Here is a 24,663-nt window from a genome sequence, read left to right on the forward strand (position 1 = left end):
GCAGAGATAGATAGAGAGAGAGGGATTCCATTCACTTGTTCACTCTCCAAACTGGGGCCAGGCTAGGAGCCAGGAGCTTCTTCCAGGTCTTCCATGTGGCTGCAGGGGCCCAAGTACTTGCGGCATCTTCTACTGCTTTTCCAGGAACATTAGTAGGGAGCTGGATAAGAAGTAGAGCATACAGGACTTGAACCAGTGCCCATATGGAATGCCAGCATTACAGGCAGAGGCTTAACATTCTACAACACAGCACTGACCCTAACAATGGGCTCTTTCACTTTAGTTTCCTATTTATGCTCATGTTCCAGCTCAGAGAGAGAGTCTTATTTGCATCCATTAAGGTTGGTAATACAAGTAATAAGCCATCTTGCCTTTATTATTAATTAATGATTCCAAGTAATTTTTTAAAAAAATTTATTTATTTATTTGAAAGTCAGAGTTACACATAGAGAGAGGCGAGGCAGAGAGAGCGAGAGACGTCTTCCATCTGATGGTTCATTCCCCAATTGGTTGCAACGGCCGGAGCTGCGCTGATCCGAAGCCAGGAGCCAGGAGCTTCCTCCTGGTCTCCCATGTGGGTGCAGGGACCCAAGGACTTAGGCCATCTTCTACTGCTTTCCCAGGCCACAACAGAGAGCTGGATGGGAAGTGGAGCAGCCGGATCTTGAACTGGCGCCCATATGGGATGCCAGCGCTTCAGGCCAGAGTGTTAATCGACTGCGCCACAGTGCCGGCCCCCAACTAATAATTTTTTTAAAGATGTATTTTAAGATTTTTAAGATCTATTTATTTAAGATTTATTTTAAGATTTTTAATATTTATTCATTTATTTGAAATGCAGAGTTACAAAGAGGCAGAGGCAGAGAGAGAGAGAGCGAGAGAGAGAGTGAAAGTCATCCATCTGCTGGTTCACTCCCCAAATGGCCACCACAGCCAGAGCTGGTCCAATCTGAAGCCAGGAGCCAGAAGCCAGAGCTTCTTCCAGGTCTCCCACGTGGGCACAGGGGCCCAAGGACCCGGGCCATCTTCCACTGCTTTCCCAGGCCATAGCAGAGAGCTGTATTGGAAGAGGAACAGCTGGGCCTTGAACTGGTGCCCATATGGGATGCCAGCACTGCAGGTGGCAGCTTTACCTGCTACACCACAGCAGCGGCCCCTCCAGGGGATTTTTAACACTGTGAATTGTAAGTAGAATTGTGGACAAAGTAGACTGGTTAGTCGCATAGAACCGTAGTTACTGAGATTCTCATTTTAACTTGGAAAGTGCATATGAGGCATATGATTTGTAGATACAGAGAGGCCTGATGAGGACCTGTAAGAGGAGAGAGAAAGGAGAGAGCATTATGTTCCTGAGTTCTCAGCCCTTTATCTGGAGATCACTGAAGTAGATTCTGACCTGAAGGAAATGCTTTTGGACTTTGGCAGTCTGTCCAACCTGCAAGTCACTCAGCTTATAGTTAGGGTGGATGTCTAAACACCATGTGAATCCATTTGAACTTTCATGCTATGCTGTAATATTTCAAACAAATCTAGGACAAGAAGAAGAAATTGACACCAAAAATGAAAGAGGAGAGAGTAAGACAATGAACTCCCAAGTATTCATCATTCAGTTTGAAAGATTATCAACTCATGGACAATCTCGTTTCATGTGCAGTACCTGCCCCATCCACTCTGACATCACCTTGAAGTAAAACCCAGACATCACATCATTTCAGCTGATATACTTATTATCCATTCTTGGAAGGAACACATGATAACCAAGAGTCCAGCCTAGAAGCACGAACATTGGTTGCACGTGATAAAACTGTAATCAGGCTGAATCTTAAAGGCATACTAGCGTCATACACTAAATCACTATCATGAACACTTGTGGGGGTCCCAAACATCGGGAGTGGTGTACTCAGAACCAAAGTCCAGCCACGGCTCCGGCATCAGAACCCGTGGACATGTGTGAGAGCACTCAGGTCCCTTCGCCCCTAAGCCTTCTCTTACTAGTCCTGGGACTGTGCTTAAACTCCACATTACTACATTCTCCCTCTCATTTGCCAGCACTGTGAGAACTTAGAGTGAGACAAATGGAACATTATGAATCATTAAAAATTTCACTCTAAATACTTTTTTCTCTTTAAAAAAGGAACATGAATTCGTTATTGGCAATTTGGGGAAAAAAAGCCCAAAGAATATAGAAAACATTCATAATCAAGCTGTTTTTTTTTTGGTTTTTTTTTTGTTTTTGTTTTTGTTTTTTTTTTTGCCGTTGGTTCACCCTCCAATGGCCGCCGTGGCCGGTGCGCTGTGGCCGGCACACCGCGCTGATCCGATGGCAGGAGCCAGGTACTTCTCCTGGTCTCCCATGGGCTGCAGGGCCCAAGCACTTGGGCCATCCTCCACTGCACTCCCTGGCCACAGCAGAGAGCTGGCCTGGAAGAGGGGCAACCGGGACAGAATCCGGCGCCCCGACAGGGACTAGAACCTGGTGTGCCAGCGCCACAAGGCGGAGGATTAGCCTAGTGAGCCGCGGCGCCGGCCTCAAGCTGTTTTTAAAACATCAACATTTGGGGCCAGAGCTAAGGTGTAGCAGGTAAAGCCACTGCCTGCAGTGCTGGCATCCCATATGGGCACGCCAGTTCGCTCCACTTCCAATCCAGCTTTCTGCTGTGGCCTGGGAAAGTAGTAGAAGATGGCTCAGGTTCTTGGGCCCCTGCACCCATGTAGGAGACCCGGAAGAAGCTCCTGGCTCCTGCCTTTGGATCAGCACAGCTCCAGCCTTTGCGGTCAACTGGGGAGTGAACCAATGGATAGAAGACCTCTCTCTCTCTCTCTCTCTCTGCCTCTCCTTCTCTTTCTGTGTAACTCTTTCAAGTAAATAAATAAATCTTTAAAAAATAAAATATCAACATTTAATACATTTTCTTCTATTTGTGAGTTTTTTTTTGGCTAGGCTATATATATAAATACATATATAATAAAAATGGGATATTTATAAGCTTTTATCCATTTTATTACTTCTTTATATATATAGTGAACATACTTCTATTTAATTATTCTTCCCCAATATAATTTTATTTCCACAAAACATTTCCAATGTAGCAAGGACAATACCTTGTTTCTTTTGGGGGACATTTAGATTATTTCCTCTCTGTGACACCTTTGTGGAATACATTCTTAAAACTAAAACTGCACGAATCAGTGTTGATTTCCTTAAAAAATAATCATAGCAAAGAGATAGTTTGTCCAGAGGTATGCATATTTCTAAGATCTCTTGTTTATATGTAATGCTAACTATCTTTTAGAAAAAAATGCACCAAATTGTACTCCAACAGAGTGTTTGAATGTACCTTCTTCCATGAACCCCTTATCAGCATTCTTACAGTAAAATATGTTAGTTTGGTGGATGAAAATATACACCAGTTAACTTTTATTTGGCAGCTTAGTCTTAGTTCAGAATAGAGTCCTGGATTTTGATGACACAGTGGTGGTGGTGGTGGTTAGAGGAAGAAGGCAGACCTCAGGCACAGGAAATGTTAGTTTATTTTATAAAATAAAATTTAAAATATGTATTTGAAAGTTAGAAAACACCATCCCATCCTGAAAGTTTGTCACAATGGAGGTACTCTTTTTTTTAATATTTATTTATTTATATGAGAGGCAGTTACAGACAGAGAGGGGGAGAGACAGAGAGAATGGTCTTCCATCACTGGTTCATTCCCTAGATGGCTGCAACAGCCGGAGCTGGGACAATCTGAAGGCAGAAGCCAAGAGCCTCTTCTAGGTCTCTCATGTGGATATTGGGGCCCAAACACTTGGGCCATCTTCTGCTGCCTTCCCAGGCCATAAGCAGAGAGTTGGATTGGAAGTGGAGCTGCTGGGACTCGAACCAGAGACAAAGGCAGAGGCTTAACTTACTGGGTCACAGTGCCAGTCCCTGGAGGGTACTCTTTAAGTAAGGGTTTTGGAAAGTCAGATATTTCATTTTTTATTTTTTCCCTTCTCAATATCCAGAGCAATTACCATAATTCAGTTCAGTCCAGTCTACAATCATTAGATCTGTAGAAGACCAGTTCTTTCCCACCCATGTGATTGTCAACACATCCCTCTCTCTGATCCTATCTCCTCAGTTAGAAAGCTAGAATAACAACACTATATCAGTGTTATCTACCTTGAGGGTTTGCTGTAGAACTAAATCAACTATGCATTTGAAATTAGTTTGTAAATTTTAAATGGTACAAAGTAGTGTGGCGGGGTAAATGGATTCCACAGGCAGCAGGTTAGAGTTCAGTTCAATACAAATTACTTAGAAGTTCCTGAAATTGTCCAAGAATGCACTAAGAAAGTCATGCCTAAGAGGTAGCTAAGAGGGGTTAAAGCTGTGGCGTAGGGGTTAAAGCTGCGCCTACAGTGCCAGCATCCTATATGAGTCCCTGCTGCTCTACCTCCTATCCAGCTCTCTATTCTGGCCTGGGAAAGCAGTGAAAGATGGCTCAAGTCCTTGGGCCCCTGCACCCACATGGGAGACCTGGAAGAAGCTCCTGGATCCAGGCTTCTGGCTTCGGATCAGCCCAGCTCCAGCCACTGCTGCCCTTTGGGAAATGAACCACCGGATGGACGACTTCTCTTTCTGCCCCTGGCTCTCTGTAACTCTGCCTTTCAAATAATATATATATACTATATATATGTATATAGTATATATATTTTTTCAACTTTTTTTTTGACAGGCAGAGTGGACAGTGAGAGAGAGAGACACAGAGAGAAAGGTCTTCCTTTGCCGTTGGTTCACTCCCCAATGGCCGCTGCCACCGCGCACCGCGCTGATCTTTTTTTTTTTTTAAGAGGTAGCTAAGAAAAGGAAGACCCAGCTGTGGGACAGACAATGCTAAGTTAAACTGCCAGAGAAACTGCTGCCTCTTTTTCATTTCCTCTCTTTCTCTGCCAAGTGCATAACTGAATTTGAGCAAAATGACAGTATAATGCAACTGTTATTATTCTACAATATTGCACTGCTAAGTCAAGAAACCTCTCTAGTCCTCTCTAATGCCATAGCTGAGCTGGATCAGAGTTCATCCACAGTTTCATCTGACAAATATTTTCAGAGTTCGCTATGCTTACTACGTTCCAGGCTGTTGTACTGGATGAGGCGGGCGAGGGGGAGGGGGACGGAGAAGGGGTAAACCAGGAGACACTGTCTGACCACAAGAGGCTGGCGAGTGGTGAAGCAATTCTTTGATCACCCTAGGGGAATGTAGCAAATATTTGGAACAATTATGGAAAGTTACATATTTTGTTATGAATACCAGCTGCAATGCTGTATCTGATACTGATTAAGTTACTTTGTTTCTTTTACTGCTTGCAGTTTTTGTTACTTTTTACACGAGTTAATTTTTTTTTCCGAAATTCTCTTAAATATTTTAATGGAAGTATACAAATATACAGAAAGATTCTAAGTGTACAAAAAAAGACAATGAGAAGCAAGTCTTTCTTCTATTCCAGACCCTCCTTTTGCATACCCTCTCGCCCTCAACACTGCCTAACTCTTATTCAGTTTATCACTTCGAAGCAAAGTTAGTTACTGTGCTCTCTGGGGCCCACAAGTTAAATACCAAACTACAGCTATCTCTAGTCTATGCCAGTTCGAAAATTAAGTCTTCTGCAGCACCTAACTCTACCGAGGGTAAAGAGACGCATCGGCCCTGCCACTGAGGTTCGCAGGTAAACAGATGACGGTAACGGAATTCAAAATATAGATTGTGCTAGTCCGAGAACCCCCGCAGGGCGTAGGACAGGACAGCACTTGCACGGTAGGTGGTTTATTTACAGATTATGAAGAAATGCCCCTCTAGGATGTAAGGTCCTTAAGAGCAGGAGCTGTAATACCCCGTTCTCTGCTGGCCGAGAACACAAAGGGCACTCCCTCTGTAAAGACCCCCCTCAGTAGAGGCCCCCAGAACCCAGGGCCGAGGCCGCGGCCGGTGGCTGAGTGGGAACACCAGCAGGAAGCATCACGTGACCAGCGCTCCCCACCTACCACCCCCGCCGGGGCCGGGCCCGCCCCCATCAGAGGCTCCACCAATCCGGAGGGGAAGTCGAATTTGGCCAGGCCAGACGAAGGGCACGTTCCTAGAGCCGAGTCGTCTAGCTGCAGCGCGGATCACCCGACTCGGCCCAGCCTCAGCCGCCAGCCGCCAGCCCCCAGCCCCTAAGGGCAAGCTCCAGCTCCCGGGTGGGAGGGCCAGAGCGGAAGGAGCGGGGCTACAGCGCATGCGTACTGACGCAGCGTGGTAGCCGTCGGGAAGATTAGGGCGGAGCTTCAGAAAACAGCGAGGGGGAAGGGTGAAGTCTCCAGGGCGCGCGCGCGCGCCTCAGGCCTGCCCGGCTCGACCCACGCGGCGCGGCGTGGTGACGCCTGCGCTGCCCGAGGAAGGGGCGGGGCCGGGGCGGGCCTCCGCGCTCCTCCCGCCCTCTCTCTGTCCGGACTCTCCCTCCCCTTCCCTCCCCCACACTCGGCCCCGTCAGCTCGGGGGTGCTTTCGTCGCGTAGCGTCTCGTCTGCCCGGCCCGGCCAGGCCAGCGGGCAAATGCCCCGAGCTGCCGCGGCCGCCGCCGCCGACTCGGCCGGTGGCGGTGTGGGAGGCAGGCGACCAGCCCGGGGCCGCTGAGTGTGACAGACGGGGCCGGGGGCCGCTAGGCGCCCCGGCGTCGGTGGCTCTGCGCGGATCATGTATTTCCTGAGCGGCTGGCCCAAGAGGCTGCTTTGCCCTCTGGGGAGCCCGGCCGAGGCGCCTTTCCACGTTCAGTCCGACCCGCAGAGGGCTTTCTTCGCGGTGCTGGCCCCGGCCCGCCTCAGCATCTGGTACAGCCGAGTAAGTAGAGCCGCCCTCCGTCTCTCGTGCTCCTTGCCCGGCGTCCAGCCCTCAACTTCCACCCAGAGCCCCCTGCCCCCTGCCCTTAAGCGCCGGCCCCACTCGCCCTCCTCGTCCGCGTCCTCATTCCACAGATGTGGTTGCATGTACCCGCCCGGCTCCGCGCACGTTCTCCTGCCAGGGCTCGGGATGGGTGAAGTCGCTGTTGCCGAAAATCCCTGCGCCTCCCCGCGTTGGACCGACAGCCGCGCACCGTGCAGACCCCGCGCGCTCCCTCGATTGAACCCAGACGTGCTTCCCCCGCCACCACCCCCCCCCATCCACATTCCCCGAGGAGCAAATTTGTTTAAAACTTTCCACAATTGGAAGTCTCGCCGCTGCGGTGTCCTAACCCTCCCTTACTAAAGGTCGTTGTTTAGGAGTTGGGGGGAAGCCTGTTGGGCTTTACCGCGTGCCAGACTTCCCAGGCCTGTGATCACTTCTTTCTGGAAACTTAACAGCCAGAATTCTTTATTTATACTGAAGATCTGGTTCTTGAACTCCCTGCCTGCCCCCCAGCGTCCCTTCCCCTCTTTCAGGCTGGTCCTTTTCTGCTTTCGGACTCTGGAGAGAGCCGTAGTGGGGTGAGGAGGAGCGGAAGTAGAACTCCAGTCCGCGCGGCTCCCTGTTAAAACACCTGGAAATAATAAGAGTTGGGAAGCGTGTGGAAATGAGTTCTGGTTTTGCTTTGTATTTCATGACCGAGTATATGAGAAATGATTTGAAAAGTAGGCGGAGGATTGGATACCTGCTGCTCTATGCAAATGCTGCTATAGGTCTGTGTATGAAAACTACAGAATTATAGCTTAAAATACTTTTTTATCCCTCTCCAAAGACAGTACTAGTTGATCTCAGAGTGAAGCTCTTCTCTTTTCAAAGTTAATTTGATCATATGGAGATAGGTATGAGCTTTTCCTTGTTACATCCATGAGCAAAAATCAGATGCATTAGAACTCCTCAATCTCTATATGCTACTCCTGGAGTGCCTCTGATGCCCTTGACTGTCCTCATACAGAACCTTGGTAAAACTGGTGCTAGGATTTAGGTATTTCTCTGATTATCATAGTTGGACTATGAGCAACAGTTTTTTTGCCATTAAGTTTTGGCTGATCTAACTTTCATGCACACACACAAATAGGCTGTGAAGTGGTTGATACCACAATATTACCTCTGTCTGGTGCTCCCCTGCATGTTTGTGTATATATTGTATATCATTTGGTTCTTAAATGAAACGCTTGTTTACAATGTATACGCTGGCTGAATAAGTTTTACTATCTTTAAGGCTATAGAGCTATTTACTTTAAAACACATGAAGGAAAAATTAGAACTCGAATTTTAAATTGTTTTCTGAATTTAGTACATTATTTCATTATAATTTAATATAAAGTCTGAAATTTAACTTTCTTAACTGTTGACCAGGCAGGCCTAACTTACTACCAGACAAATGTAAATTCAAAGTGAGGGGATGAATAGACCAGAAACCAGTAAGCCACTTTTTTCTTCTGCAAAATGACCATAAAAATGTGGTTCAACTTTCTTAGGTACATTGTGAATCTTAAGAATACCTATTACATGGTTTTGGAGTTAGATACTATATATATATTCAAGGCAGCCCTAGAATTTAAAACTACTTATAGGCCTTTCCTTCAATCATTCACTCTACATACAGCTTGCTCTTTCCACAGAAATACAGGGGCCACACTGTTGAGATCCAATGTGCACAAGTTAGATTGTAGGGAATCTATGCCTTCAGAGTTATGGAATGAAATGAAATACAGGAATACCTTAGGGAGGATACAGGGTACTGTCGATTTTATGAGTGGTTAACTGGATTCTGGGCATCAGCTTTGTCACTTAAAATCAGGTGTTGAACCAGGTGATTCTAAGGTGTATGATTATATGATTAGGTAAGTGGAGAACAGATGCCAGTCTCCAGCTTCCAGTCTTCCCTTCCTGGGATATGAGTTTTCTTATTCTGTATGGAAAGTTTTCATTTTTATTTCCTAACTTCTAAATCTCTTGAAACTGTAAGCTAATATAAATTCAGGTTAGCAGACTTCTGTTAAAAGTGAAAAGACCTCTGGGTAAATTAAGGGGCTTTCAGTTATATCACGTAATTTAGAGTGAGTGAGTTTAAACTGTTTGCTCTGGAAATGTGAAAGCTTCAATTTTGGAAGAGTTAAAGCTGCAAGTGATTTGATAGAATAAAGTGAAGGGTGAAGATCTAAAGGATTCTGCAGAGTTGAAGTCTTGAAGTTGCTTGAGGGCTTTTCTAGGCATGGAGAGACATGCTGAAAGATATAACAAGATCTGCTTCCTTGAAATGTTGTTAGGGCTCACTTAGTAAATTGGGCTTACGTAGGAGGATTGCATTTTTAAAAAGAAAACGCCTCGTGGAAGGAGCATCTGTTTTTTTTTTTTTTTTTTTTTTTTTTTTTGACAGGCAGAGTGGACAGTGAGAGAGAGTCAGAGAGAAAGGTCTTCCTTTGCCGTTGGTTCACCCTCCAAGGGCCGCCACGGCCGGCGCGCTGCGGCCAGCGCACCTTGCTGATCCGATGGCAGGAGCCAGGTACTTCTCCTGGTCTCCCATGGGGTGCAGGGCCCAAGCACTTGGGCCATCCTCCACTGCACTCCCGGGCCACAGCAAAGAGCTGGCCTGGAAGAGGGGCAACCGGGACAGAATCTGGCACCCGACCGGGACTAGAACCTGGTGTGCCGGCGCCGCAAGGCGGAGGATTAGCCTAGTGAACCGCGGCGCCGGCCGCATCTGTTTAATTTGGTTGTTTTAATGTGTGAAAGTATTGCTAATTGTAAAATATTGATTACCTGCAAGGCTATGAAAACGTAAAGTAAAATCTTAAAGAATAACTTGTTTATATTTTATGGATTTTTTATTAAATAATTATTTTATTTATTTGAAAGAGAGTTTCAGAGAGAAGTAGAGTCAGAGAGAGAGAGAGAGAGAATCTTCCATTCCACTGGTTCTCTCTCTAAATGACCGCAACAGCTATAGCTGCGCCGATCCAAAGCCAGGAGCCAGGAGCTTCTTCCAGGTCTCCAACGTGAGTGCAGAGACCCAAGGACTTGGGCCATCTTCCACTGCTTTCCCAGGCCATAGCAGAAGCAGAGAGCTGGGTCAGAAGAGGAGCAGCTGGGACTTGAACTGGCGCCCATATGGGATGCCAGTGCTGCAGGCTGGGGCTTTAACCTGCTCTGCCACAGTGCTGGCCCCTATTTTATGGATCTTTAAGTGAACTTTTATGTTCCTCTTGTAGCTATTATCATATACTTTAAGTAGCTATTTGGAATTCCACTATCAAGGAGTCATTTCTCGGTCGGCGCCGTGGCTCAATAGGCTAATCCTCCACCTGCGGCGCCGGCACACCAGGTTCTAGTCCCGGTCGGGGCTCCGGATTCTGTCCCAGTTGCCCCTCTTCCAGGCCAGCTCTCTGCTGTGGCCCGGGAGTGCAGTGGAAGATGGCCCAAGTGCTTGGGCCCTGCACTCCATGGGAGACTGGGAGAGGCACCTGGCTCCTGGCTTCAGATCAGCGTGGTGCGCCGGCCGTGGCGGCCATTGGAGGGTGAACCAAGGGCAAAGGAAGACCTTTCTCTGTGTGTCTCTCTCTCTCACTGTCCACTCTGCCTGTCAAAAAAGAAGAAAAAAAAAGGAGTCATCTCTCTTCAGAATTATTTCCTACCCTGAATTTGAGAAGCACTGTGTAGTGCTATGTAGACTTGTTTCTGAACAAGAGTTTGTTATATATTCACTATTCTTTTTTGATGGAGATTTAAAAACAGTGTATTTTATCATTAAAGTGTGAGGACTTACAAGTTTTGAAATGATGTATTGATGTAGGTTTGCTCTCTACCTTTCCATTCTACTTAGGCATTCTAAAAACTCAGGAGTACAGTGGGGATTATCCACATAATTTGGATCCTATAAAAGGTTCAATATGTATACAAGTTAGATTGGGGTGGCAGATGTGGAAGTTAATTGCTGGGACAATTGATGTATTTCTGCCAAGGGTATTCTGAAAGCACTTCGAGGATGAAGCTTCTATGTAAAGCCAAGTTATGATTTATGAATGACAAAGGTGTTGTGTGATTTGAATTGCATTTTGTTATATACCGGGGAATCCAGAATTACTTCTTCAATGTACTGCTTGATAGTGAATATGAAAGTCTACATACATATGTGAATATCAGAATGATTCCTAGAATGTTGTCTAATTTAGATATATAGTTACATGTCAATTTTCAGCTCACTGATGATTTCAAATATTTGAATTACCTTTAGAAATTTTTTTTGGATTTATTTGTTTATTTGAAAGGAAGAGTTACAGAGAGACAGAGGTCTCCCATCCGCTGGTTCATTCCCCACATGGTCGCAATGGCTGGAGCTGTGCTGATCTGAAGCCAGAAGCCAGGAGCTCCTGGTCTCTGGGTCTCCCATATGGGTGCAGGAACCCAAGGGCTTGGGCATTTTCCCAGGCCATAACAGAGAGCTGGATTGGAAATGGAGCAGCTGGGATTTGAACCGGCATCCACATGGGATGCTGGCACTGCAGGATGTGGCTCTACTGGCTACATCACAGCGCCGTCCCCTAGAAGTATTTTTTAAAAATTTTTTTTGACAGGCAGTGTTAGTGTGTGAGAGAGAAAGGTCTTCCTTCCGTTGGTTAATCCCGCAGATGGCCGGGAGCCAGGTGCTTCCTCCTGATCTCCCATGGGGTGCAGGGTCCAAGCACTTGGGCCATCCTCCACTGCCTTCCCCGGGCCACAGCAGAGAGCTGGCCTGGAAGAGGGGCAACCGGGACAGAATCCGGCACCCCGAACGGGACTAGAATCCGGTGTGCTGGCGCCGCAGGCGGAGGATTAGCCAAGTGAGCCACGGCGCTGGCCAGCCCCTAGAAGTATTTTTAATACCAGTTACAAAAGATAGTGTGAAGAAGCAATATATGAAAGGGATAAGAGGCATATTATGTGTAAAAGCATTCTGATCAAAGATGTTAGTGTGTTAATATGATAAATGAAAATCTTAGTTGTCACTGTGTATATGTTGCTGATAAAAAGCTGAGTTAAGCAAATCACCATTGAGTTTATGAAAAAAAATATGTCTTTGGGTAAGCCTGAGTAGAAACTTATGTTCCTGTTGATGTGTGTTAATGATAGAAAAAAACAATGAGATACATGCCAAAAGAACCAAGCTCTAGGCTCAGGTATATGACTAAGTTAAATACCTCAGGAAGGGCATTTAATTTGTGTCTGTTTCCCCAACATTCCTACTTCTTACCTTTCACATCTATTCTCTTCCTTTCTGCAGAGAGCTTTCTTTATAAACTTACTGTTCTGAAGTAGGTTAATGAATGAAGTTCAAACTTCTTAGTTTGGTACCCAAGATGCTGTCCTTCTAGAATCCTGTTTTGCCTTGTGTCTGCTGATGAGAGTATTACCCACCCTTGATCTGGTGTTGAAATCCTTTTTATTTGCTTTTGAGCCATTTTTTACCTATCATAACCAGATTATTATTAATTTTTCTGGTAAATTACTGTTTTTGTTACCACAGCTTTATTGAGTTGTAATTGAAAAATGTATATATTTAAGATATATATAATGTGATATTTTGGTATACATTGTGAAGTGATAACCACAGTCAAGCTAATTAACATAGCCATCCCACAGATAGTAACTTTTTCGAAAATGTGTATGGTGAAAACATTTAAAATTATTTTCTTAGCACATTCCAAGTATGCATTAACATTGGGCTGTGTATGTGATCTTCAAAATTTAGTCATTGTAACTGAAAGTTTGTACCCTTGAACAAAATCCCTCCAAGTCCCCCAGCAACTAGCCCCCACAACTACTATTCTGCTCCTTATTTCCTAGTAAAACTTTAGTTTGCACATAGGAGATAATGTAGTGCATGCCTTGCTGTGTCTGATTTTACTTTGCATAACATCCTTTAGATTCATCCATGTGTTGTTGCAGATAGCAGGATTTCCTTATTTATAGGGCTGAATAGTACTCTATATGTAAATATATATAACTTCCATATACATGTGATACAATATAACTTTTTTTTTTTTTTTTTTTTTTTTTTTTTTTTTTTTTTTGGACAGCCAGAGTGGATAGAGAGAGAAACAGAGAAAGGTCTTCCTTTTTGCCGTTGGTTCACCCTCCAGTGGCCGCCACGGCTGGCGCGCTGTGGCTGGCGCACCGCGCTGATCTGAAGGCAGGAACCAGGTGCTTTTCCTGGTCTCCCGTAGGGTGCAGGGCCCAAGCACTTGGGCCATCCTCCACTGCCTTCCCGGGCCACAGCAGAGAGCTGGCCTGGAAGAGGGGCAACCGGGACAGAATCCGGCGCCCCGACCCGGACTAGAACCCTGTGTGCCGGCGCCGCTAGGTGGAGGATTAGCCTATTGAGCTGCGGCGCCGGCCACAATATAACATTTTTAATAATCAACTAAATTCTTTTTTTTAAAATTTATTTATGTGAAAAAGCAGAGAGGCACAGACAAGTAGACAGAGATCTCCGATCTGCTGATTCACTTTGCAGATGTGCACATTGACCAGGGGTAGGCCAGGCTCCATCCTGGAGCTGGGAATTGCAATTCAAGTCTTCCACATGGGTGGCAGGGGCTAAAATACTTGAGCCACCACCTGTTGCCTCCCAGCGTGAATAGTAGTAGTAGGAAGGTGGACCTAGGAATGTGGACAGGATTTGAACCTAGGCATTTTGATATGAAGTGTTAATATTTTATTTTTTGATATTATACTGTGCTACTCACACTGCCTCCTCACTCTTCCTTCTCCTCCTCTTCCTGTTCTTCTTTTTAAATATTCATTTATTTATTTGAAAAGTTACAGAGGGAGAGAGACAGATCTTCCAACCGCTGGTTTACTTCCCAAATGGCCTCAACGACCAGGTGTGGGGCAGACCAAAGCCAGGAGTATCATCCAGGTCTCCCACATGGGTGCAAGGGCCCAAGCACTTGGACTGTCTTTGCCAGGTGCCTCAGTAGAGAGCTGGCTTGGAAGTGGAGCAACCAGGATTTGAACTGGCACCCATATGGAATGCCAGGGTCACAGAACTCTGGCCCTGAGATGTGAACATTTTAACTGCTAGGTCAGACTGCTGCCCATATCACATTTCCGATCTATTCATTTGCTGATGTTTGCTTAAGTTGTTTTCATATCATGGCTGTTTTGAATAATACTGTAGTAAATACAGGAGTGCAGAAGCTTTAAGATACTGATTTCAGTTTCTTTATAGTGGGTTTGCTGGATCATACGGTGGTTCTATTTTTAGTTATTTTTTGTTGTTGTTTTACAAGCCTCCATAATGTTTTCCTTAATGGCTATACCAATTTACAGTCCCACCAGCCATGTCCAGGAGTTCTCTTTTTACCACATCCTCACCAATGCTTATTATCCTTTGGCTTTGACAACAGTCTTTCTAACTGTACCTATAACTAAAGCAATATCTTGCTAGGATTTTGATTTGCATTTCTCTGATGTTTGTAATGTTGAGCACTTGTTGGTCATTCCTTTGTCTTTGGAAAAAGGTCTCTTGCGAATTTTTTAATTGGGTTATTTATTTTGCTCTTCAGTTGTATGAGTTCTTTACATATCTTGGACATTATCCCCCATTAGCTGTATGGTTTGCAAATATTTTCCCTAGTTCCATAGTTTACTCTATTTATGTATTTATTTTTGACAGAGAGAGAGAGAGAAAGGAGAAAGGTCTTCCTTCCATTGGTTCACCCCCCAAATGGCCGCCACGGCCGGAACTATGCCGATCCGAAGCCAGGAGCCAGGTGCCTCTTCCTGGTCTCCCATGTGGGTGCAGGGCCCAAGCACTTGGGCCATCCTCCACTGCCTTCCTGGGCCACAGCAGAGAGCTGGACTGGAAGAGGAGCAACCAGGACTAAACTGGCACCCATATGGGATGCCAGCGCCACAGGTGGAGGATTAACCAAGTGAGCCACGGCACCAGCCCCCCATAGTTTACTTTTAAATTTTGTTGATCATTTCCTTTGCCATCCAAGAACTTTTTACTTCCAGGTAATCCTGTTGGTTTATTTTGCTTTTGTTGCCTGTGCTTTTGATGTCATCCAAAAAAAATCATTGCCAAGACCAATGTCAAGGAACTTTCCCCCTGTTTTGTTACAATTTTTGATGATTTCATAAAACAGTAATTTTAAAATTTTTAAGTTTTAATTATTTGAAAGGCAGTTAAAGAGGGAGGGAGAGACAGTGAGAGCAAAAGATATCTTCCATCTTCTGGTTCATTCCCCAGGTGACCACAATGGCACCCATATAAGGTGCTGGCATCACAGGCAGCTGCTTAACCTACTATATCAAAATGCCAGCTCCACATTTAAGATTTTCAATAGATTTTGAGTTGATTTTTGTGTATAGGGTAAGATAAAGGTCTATTTTTATTCTTTTGCTTGTAGATATCCATTTTTCTTTTTGACTTTTAAAGTTTAATTTTTAATTAGTTTTTAACAGATTCAGTGTGCTTTGTAGATACAATTCTTTTTTTTAAAGATGTAAATTAATTTTTATTTGAAAGTCAGTTATACAGAGAGGAGAGGCAGAGAGAGAGGTCTTCGATCCGCTGGTTCACTCCCCAATTGGCTGCAGTGGCTGTAGCTGAGCCGATCCGAAGCCAGGAGCCAGGAGCTTCTTCCAGGTCTCCCACGCGGGTGCAGGGACCCAAGGACTTGGGCCATCTTGTATGCTTTCCCAGGCTGTAGCAGAAAGCTGGATTGGGAGTGGAGCAGCTGGGTCTCGAACCTGCGCCCGTATGGGATGCTGGCACTTCAGGCTAGGGCTTTAACCTTCTGCGCCACAGCGCCGGCCCCTGTAGATACAATTCTAAGAACATAATGATATTTCTTTCCTCCATCCCTCCTACCCTCCCTCTTTCTTCCTTTATTTTTTAGTTTTTGAGATGACATATTTTAAATTTACAGTAAAAAAGGCTTAATACTTTGCTGATAAAGAAGTTTAACAAGTAAAAAGCAAAAAGGCCCTAATTTAGTGGTAATATAGACAACAGGTGTGAACAATAATTGAATGGAAAAATATTTCACCCATATGCAGTAAATTTTAAAGTAATAACAGATCATTAAAACTATAGTAGTGTAACATTCTTAGCTGTTGGTTTCGCAAAGGTATAAAACAAAATTTTACAAAACTATATTTGCAACAATACTGATAGACACAGAATTTTTTTCCTTTTTTTTTCTTTTAGCTCCCACATATAAGGGAGAACATGTGGTGTTTGTGGATCCAGCTTATTTCACTCAACATGATGTCCTCCAGTTGTGTCCATTTTGCTGCAATTAGTAGAATTTCATTTTTTATAGGTAGATAATCCATTTTGTGTATATACACCACATTTTCTTTTATCCATTCATCTGATGATGGACACCTTGGTTGAGTCCAAATTTTGGCTATTGTGAACAGTGCTACTTTGAACATGATGGTGCAAGTATCTCTTTGATACAGCGTGTTCAAGCCTTTGGGTGTATACCCAGAAGTGGGATTGCTGGGTCATATGTCAAGTCTGTTTCTAGCTTTTTAAGTCTCCACAACATTTTCCACAGTGGCTATGTTAATTTATATACCCACCAACAGTGTGTAAGTGTTCCCCTTCGTCAGCATCCTTTCCAGCGTTTGTTACTCTCTGTGTTTTGAATTTTAGCCATTCTGACAGACTAAAATGAGATGAAATCTCATTCATAATAGCCACCCCCCCAAAAAAAAACCCCAAATATTTAGGAATAAATGTAACCAAAGAAGTGAAAGATCTCTTCAATGAAAATTATCAAACATTGATGAAAGAAATCACCAAGGACACACAAAAAATGATAAGATATCCTTTGCTTATGGATTGGAGGAATCAATATCATTAAAATGTCTGTACTACTTAAAGCAGTCTACATATTCAATACAATCTTTATCAAAATACCAATGACATTCTTTATGAAACTACAAAAAGCTATCCTAATATTCATGTGGAATCATGAAAGACCTAGAATGGCTAAAGTGATCCTGAACAATAAAAATCAAGCTGAAGATACCACAACCTGACTTCAAAGCATACTACAAAGCTGTAGTAATTAAAACAGCATGGTACTGACATAAAAACCAATCCATAGATCAGTGGAACAGAAAAGAGAGCCTAGAAATTAATTTACGTACATACAGCCAACTGATTTTTGACAGAAGTGCTCAGATCATACAGTAGAATTAGGATAGTCTCTTCAATGAATGGTGCTGGCAAAACTGGATTTATATATGTAAGAGAATGAAATTAGATCCATACCTCTCACCATTTGCAAAGATCAACTCAAGATAGATCAGAGATCTAAATTTAAGACCTGAGACAATGAAGTTGCTGGAAGAAAATGTAGGGGAAACACTCCAAGACATTGGTGTAGGGGATGACTTCTTGGACAAGAGTCCCAAAGCACAGGCAACAAAAGCAAAACTAAACAGAAGGGACTATATCAAACTCAGAAGCTTTTGCACAGCAAAGGAACTGATCAGTAGAGTGGAGAACAGAAAGGAAAAAAATAATTGCAAATCACCTATCTGATGAAGGATTAATATCTCAAATATATCAGAAAAACAACAAAAAATCATAAATGATCCAGTTGAGAAATGGGCAAAGGACTTTGACAGATCTCAAAAGAAGAAATACAAATGGCCAACAAATTTACCAAAAAATGTTCATTACTAGCCATCAGGGAAATGCAAATCAAAATCACAATGAGATATACATTTTTCCTAATACCATTTATTGAAAAGTTATAGGTATCACTTTGAATCAGTAGATAACTTTGATTAGTATGGACTTTTCTTTTTTAAAGCTGGAGGTGACACTTTTTTCTTTTTTCTTTGTTTATTTGAAAGGCAGAAATATAGAGAAGGAGAGAGAGAGATTGATCTTTGATCTGCTGATTCAAATGGCCACAATGGCCAGGCCTGGGCTGGGCTGAAGCCAGAAGCCAAGAACCTCTTCTAGGTCTCCCACATGGGTGCAGGGGTCCAAGTACTTGGGTCATCTTCCACTGCTTCTCTAGCTGCATTAGCAGAAAGCTGGATTAAAGTAGAGGACTCAGGACTTGAACTGGCGCCTATTTGGGATGGCACTGCAGGCGGAAGCTTAACCTTCTGTGCTACAGTGCCAGCTCTAAGACTTTATCTTTCAAGATTTATATATTTATTTAGTTAGAGAGAGTCAGAGAGGAAGAGATAACTTCCATCCGTTGATTCATTCCTCAGATGTCCATGATGGCTAGGGCTGAGAGACAGGAGCCAGGACCTTCTTCCTGGTCTCCCACGTAGGTGCAGGAGCCCAAGGACCTGGACCACCTTCCACTGCTTTCCCAGGTGCATTAGCAGGGAGCTATATTGGAAGTGAAGCAGCTGGGACTTGAACTGGTGCCCATAAGGCTTTTTACCCACTATGGCATTTACCTGCTATGCTATGCCACAGCGCCATCCCCTCCCCCCTGCCTTTTTTTTTTTTTTTAAAGATTTATTTCTTTACTTGAAAGTCAAAGTTACAGATAGGAAGAGACAGATAGATCCTCTGTCCAGTGATTCACTCCCCATATGGCTACAACTGCCAGGGATGGGCCAGGCTGAAGTCAGGAGCTTCATCCTGGTCTCCCACATGGGAGGCAGGGGCCCAAACACTTGGGCCATCTTTTGCTGCTTTTCTCAGGGCATTAGTAAGGAGTTGGATTAGAGTGGAAGTGGAGCAGCTGGGGCACCAACCTGTGCCTATTTGGGATGCTGGCATTGCAGGTGGCAGCTTTACCCACTAAGCCACCGTACAGGCTGTAGTTTAGACTGAAGTTTTGGCAGCTTGCTTTCTTGCTTGCTTGCTTGCCTGCCTGCTTGCTTGCTTGCTTGCTTGCTTTCTTCCTTTCTCTCTTTCTCTCTTTCTTTCTCTGTCTCTCTGTCTCTCTTGTTTATTTATTTGAGAGGCAGAGTTACAGAGAGGCAAAAGCGGGGTGGGGGGAGGGTGGGAGGGAGGTCTTCCATCTGCTGGTTCACTTCCCAAATGGCTGCAATGGCTGGAGCTGGGCTGATCCAAAGCCAGGAGCCAGGAGTTTCTTCTGGATCTTTCATATAGGTGCAGGGGCCCAAGGGCTTGGGCCATCTATTACTGTTTTCCCAGGCCATTGCAGAGAGCTGGATCAAAAGTGGAGTAGCTGGGACTTGAACTGGCGCCCATATGGGATGCCAGCATTGCAGGCCATGGTTTTACCTGCTACATCATAGCACTGGCCCCAACAGTTTTCATTCAGTCCATAAACATGGGATAACTTTCCATTTATTTGTTTCCTTCAGTCTTTCGTTGGTGTTCTATAGTTTCAGTGTTAGCTCCTTGGTTAAATTTATTCTAATTTATTATCCTGGGTTAAATTTATTCTAAGTATTTTTCAAGCTGTTGTAAGTGGGATTGTCCCACCTTGTTTGTGACTCTTGCTTTGTTCAGAGATACTGTATTTCCGGCATGAGCCTATCCCATTGTATTATTACTTTTCACGGTAATGGCCCAGCACCTATCAACTCAGTGAAGTTCTGGAAAAATTCAGGTTTGCCTTAGCATGGAGGTTTACTTATAAGAAAGGTCATAAAAGCCATGATCAGAACTTATGCCACATGGAAATCTAGAGGTATGCTAGAGCCTCAAGGCTTTGAGGGACATCTGCTTGTTTTTAGTCCCCTTTGACCAGTGCTCCTGATGTCTTTGCAGGATTGGGCATCTACTTCAGCTCCTGTTTAATTGCTTCTAAGCCTTTGGTGATCATGGCTTGTACCTGAGTCAGCTCTGGAATAGGCAGCCCATCTTTTCTGTAAAACTGTCCTGTCACCTTTCCATCAAACACATAATTCTCATAGAATGAAAGCCAATTTTGCAGTGTGGACATCTCAAAGAACAAGTCAGAGACATCATTCACAAGGCCTACTTTGAGTAGTCTGCGGTCACAAATGATCTGGCAGTGTCTTTGCTTTTCCAGCATGGCTTTTGGTGAATGTGGAGAAATGCTGAGCAGCAGTGGAATACTTTGGCTTGTAGGTTGTCTGCCACTCCAACTAAGATTGGGATTGTTTTCTTAAATTGTTTTTCAGATAGTTAATCGTTAATTTATTGAAAGCAACTGATATTTAGAAGTTTTCATTTATTTTCATCTACTTGGAAGGCAGAGTAACAGAGAAAGAGACAGATCTTCCATCCACTGGTTCACTCCCCCAAATGCTCACAATAACTGGGGTTAGGCCAGGCTGAAGCTACCAGCTGGGAGCTCCCTCCCACTTTGGTGGCAAGGACCCATCATCTGTTGCTTCCTAGAATGCATTAGCAGAAAGCTGGATTACAAGCAGAGGTTCCTGGACTCTCATATAGGATGTGGGCTTTCCAAGCAGCAGCTTTACATGCTGGGCCACAATACCGCCCCTATATTTGATTTTTGTATCCTGCAGCTTTACTAACTTTATTAGTTCTAACAGATTTTAGTGGAATCTTTAAGGTTTTCTGTATATAAGATCCTATCATTTACAAACAGTTTACTTCTCCCTTTAAACTGCTTTGTATCATATGAAGTTTGGAACTCATGCTTTATTTTTCTGACCAGACTGTAAGTTCTTGTACAACAGAGACTATCTTATCTTGTATTATCCATACACTTTGCACAGAGCATATACTTAATAAGAATTTTTATAATTAATGAATTCAGGCTATCTGTGTCATGTAGTATAGACTTTTAAAAATGTTTAATAATTAAGATGTTTGAAATGTTGACATCTAATACAAATAGAACTAAATTACAATTTAAATATGAGTACTTCAGAAAGTTTTCGGAAAATGGAATTAGAAGGTGTTTATTTTGGCGCAAAAATTTTTTGGAATCCATGCATAGTTTTTGCAGAGTTCACATTTTACATGAGCATTTTTGTAGTTCTGTCATATAAATGAAGGTGAATTAAGTACAGTTCATCACATACAGTCCAAATTGTGGTAGAGAAATGTCTATGATAAAGGATCCTCCTTTACATTATTAGATAATGTGGGTTATCAAAATTTAAATTAGTATGCAGCCATCCGTAAACTGCCAAACTTCTGGATCCAAATTTGTTATATTGATGACATCTGTGGAAAAAGTCATAGGGGGAAAAAAAACAGTATAAACAAATTTGAAGAGGACATTGCTTTCACTGACATGCATATTTTAGGCAAACATTCATTTGTTAAGTTTGTATTTTAGCTTTTTGGGAAACTGTTCAAAAGTGGTTGTAGCATCTTACATCCCCACTAGTAATTATTGAAGATTTGTTTTTATCCACATCCATTCTAGTGAGTTTGTAGTGGTGGTGTCTGTGATGGCTTTAATTTGTATTTTCCTAATGATTAATGTTTAGCATGTTTTCATGTGATTGCAAGCTGTTTTATACCATATTTGTATTTCCAGTCAAATCTTTTCTCTTTTTTTCTTCATAGATTGGAGTGTTTCTTGTAGTTATTTATATTTTCTGAATATAGTGTTTTTAGAAGAGACATGATTTGTGTGTATTCTGTCCCATTATGTGTAGCTTGCCTTTTCAGTTTCTTAATATCTATTGGAAGAACTTTAAGTTTGGAAACTAGTGGCTCATCAGGTTAAGCCTTTCTCTGGGATGCTAGCATCCCTTGAGCACTGTTTCAAGTCCTGGCTGTTCTACTTCTGTTCTAATATGCCTGGAAGAGCAGCCCAAATACTTGGGCCCCTGCCACCATCATGGGAGATCTGGATGGAATTCCAGGTTCCTGGCTTTGGCTTCACCTAGCCCCATTTTTGACCATTTGGGGAGTGAACCAGTAGATGCCTCTGTCCCTTTCTGTAACCCTGCCTTATAACTTAAGTTTTTTAAGTTTTATCTTTTTTTTTTTTTTTTTTTTTTTTTTTTTTTTTTTTTTTTTAGCTTAGCTTGTTTCTTTCCTTTATGTATTACCCATATTGTATCCTAAGAAACTTTTGGCCATTCTAAGATCACAAATATTTTGTATGTTTTCTCAGAAGTTTTACAGTTTTAGCTCTTACGTGTAGATCTGGCACCTATTTTGAATTCATTTTTCAGTATGATGTGAGAGAAGGTCCAAGTTCAGTTTTTTGTTGTTGTTGCTTTTTGTTTTTAATCTGGATATTCATTTGCTGGAAAGAATATCCTTTTACTGTTGAATTGCTTTGGTACCTTGGTCAAAAACAGTTGACCATAAATGTCAGTTGACCATAAATGAAAAGGTTTATTTCTGTATTTTCTGATCAGTACATCTGTTTTTATTTTAGCATTGCATTTTGGATTTTTATTAAGTTTAGAAATGTGTAGTAAAAATTCTGTTTCCTTTGTTTTTTAAAATTATTTTGTGTAGTCTAGTTCTTTTGTATTTCCATACAGATTTTAGGATTATATTGTCACTTTAGTTTTAATTATTTTTTACATTCCACAGTGTTTTATACTTTTAAAATTAACATATAGGAATTACACATTCCGAGATATGTCAGACAATCTTTAGAAAAATGGAGTTAAAAGATCTTGTGCAGGGGCCGGCTTCGTGGCACAGGTTAATCCTGCGCCTGTGGTGCTGGCATCCCATATGGGCACCGGTTCTAGTCCTGGCTGTTCCTCTTTCTTTTATTATTATTATATTATTATTATTTTTTAAATTTTTTAGACAGGCAGAGTTGGGCAGTGAGAGAGAGAGAGACAGAGAGAAAGGTCTTCCTTTTTCCGTTGGTTCACCCCCCGAAGTGGCCGCTGTGGCCAGCGCGTTGCGGCCGGCGCACTGTGCCAATCCGAAGCCAGGAGCCAGGTGCTTCCTCCTGGTCTCCCATGCGGGTGCAGGGCCCAAGCACTTGGGCCATCCTCCACTGCCTTCCCGGGCCACAGCAGAGAGCTGCACTGGAAGAGGAGCAACCGGGACAACATCTGGCGCTCCAACCGGGAGTAGAACCCCGGGGTGCCAGCGCCGTGCGTGGAGGATTAGCCTAGTAAGCTGCGGCGCCAGCCCTGGCGGCTCCTCTTTCAATCCAGCTCTCTGCTATGGCCTGGGAAAGCAATGCAAGAAGGCCCAAGTCCTTGGGCCCCTGCACCTGCATAGTAGACCAGGAGGAAGTTCCTGGCTTCAGATTGGCGCAGCCCCGGCCTTTACAGCTGACTGAACCACGGAGAGAAGACCTTTCTCTCTGTTTTCCCTCTCACTGTCTGTAACTCTGCCTCTTAAATAAATAAATAAAATCTTTTAAAAAAAGATCTTATGCAAAAACTTAAAATCCATACAGTTTTTCGTACTGTACATTTCTGTGAACTATTTGAAGATCTCATATGCATGGATTTCATAATTTTTGCATCAAAATTTATTTTTTGAGAGGTAGGGGGACAGAAATCTCTCCATCTATTGGCCTACTGCTCAAATATCTATAGTGATAGGTGCTGAGCCAGGCCAAAGCAAGGAGGCAGGAGTTCAGTCCAAGTCTTCAAGGGACTCAGTCACTTGAGCCATCAACTTCCTGCTTCCCAAGGTTCTCATTTGGAGGAAGCAGAGGTGATTCATAAACCCAGCCACTCATATGTGGGTTTCGAGTGTCCCAGCTTGGTGCATAACTGTTAGGCTAAACACCATTCCCTAAACTTATCTTTTAATTCCGTTTTTCCACAAACTTTTTGAAGTTCTTACATTTAATGGGTACAGGGGGATATTTCAAGACATTAATATAGAATGCACTGATCAAATCATGGTAATTAGCATTTTCTTCTCATCAGTTCTTTTTTGGGGGGACTTTTGAGCTCCCCTCTTCTAGTTCTTCATATAATAGATTATTGTGAACTTTAGTCCCTGATGTGCTATGGAGCAATAGGATATATTCCTTCTATTTTCATGTGTTTGGGGACCCATTGTCCAACCTCTCTTTATCCCTCCTCCCTGCTACCCTTTCTAGCTGATGTTAATTACTATTTTATGTGCAGATTATTTTCTTCTTCCACGTGCAGTATTTGTCTTTCCATCCCTGGAACATTTCATCTTCTCTGGTTCCATCTGCTACGTTACAAATGATGGAATTTCACTCTTTATGCCTGAATTGTATTCGATTCATCATTTGTGAATACCATATTTTCATCATCCATTTTATTCATTGATGGGCACCAGGGTTGATTCAGTGCCTTGGCTGTTTTCAATAGTGCTGTTATAAACATGGAGTGTCTGTATTTCCTTGATATGCTGATTTCATTTCTCTTGATGTATACCTACATGTGGGGATAGTTGGATCATAGGATAAATTTGGTTTTAGTCTTTTTTTTTTTTTTTTGAGGAACATTAATCCTATGCTTCATAATGACTTTACCACCATGTATCAGAGTTCCCATTGCTCAACATCCTTTCCAGCATATGTCATTTCTTGTCTTTTTAATAACCATTCTAATTGCATGAAATAAATCTCATTGTGGTTTTGATTTACATTTCTGATAGACAATGATATTGAGCATTTTTTCAAATACTGACCATTTGTGTTTCTTTTTAGAAATATCTGTTCAAATAATTTTGCCCAGTTTTTTACTTCTTTCTTTTCTTTCTCTCTTTTTTTAAAGATTTATTTATTTATTTGAAAGAGTTACAGAGAGGAGAGGCAGAAAGATAGGTCTTTCATCCTCTGGTTCACTTATCAATTGGCTGCAATGGCTGCAGCTGCGCCCATCTGAAG

The 24,663-nt window shown here is 43.0% G+C and overlaps 1 protein-coding gene and 1 long non-coding RNA gene across 8 annotated transcripts in view; one reads left to right on the forward strand and one right to left on the reverse strand.

The window, feature by feature from the left end:
• Positions 1–770: 770 nt before the first annotated feature.
• Positions 771–2,127, reverse strand: LOC138844298 (uncharacterized). The gene is made up of 2 exons (XR_011379892.1): positions 1,397–2,127; positions 771–1,312 (listed from the first exon to the last, which is right to left on the reverse strand). It is a non-coding gene; the product is annotated as an uncharacterized lncRNA (long non-coding RNA).
• A 4,227-nt stretch (positions 2,128–6,354) lies between these two features.
• The window catches only part of RIC1 (RIC1 homolog, RAB6A GEF complex partner 1), a 185,700-nt gene continuing 167,391 nt past the window's right edge, over positions 6,355–24,663 (forward strand). For 2 of the 7 annotated variants that reach the window (XM_008255095.4, XM_002708103.5), the window contains exon 1: positions 6,364–6,856. In XM_008255095.4, coding sequence (XP_008253317.1) covers positions 6,713–6,856 — 144 coding nt within the window. In that variant the 5' untranslated portion in view covers positions 6,364–6,712. Of the gene's footprint in view, positions 6,857–24,663 lie in introns of all 7 variants that reach the window. The other 5 variants (XM_070051800.1, XM_070051792.1, XM_008255104.4 and 2 more) reach the window with 5 other exon arrangements.

The sequence above is a fragment of the Oryctolagus cuniculus genome, chromosome 1 (genome assembly GCF_964237555.1).
Source record: "Oryctolagus cuniculus chromosome 1, mOryCun1.1, whole genome shotgun sequence".
Classification (NCBI taxonomy): domain Eukaryota; kingdom Metazoa; phylum Chordata; class Mammalia; order Lagomorpha; family Leporidae; genus Oryctolagus; species Oryctolagus cuniculus.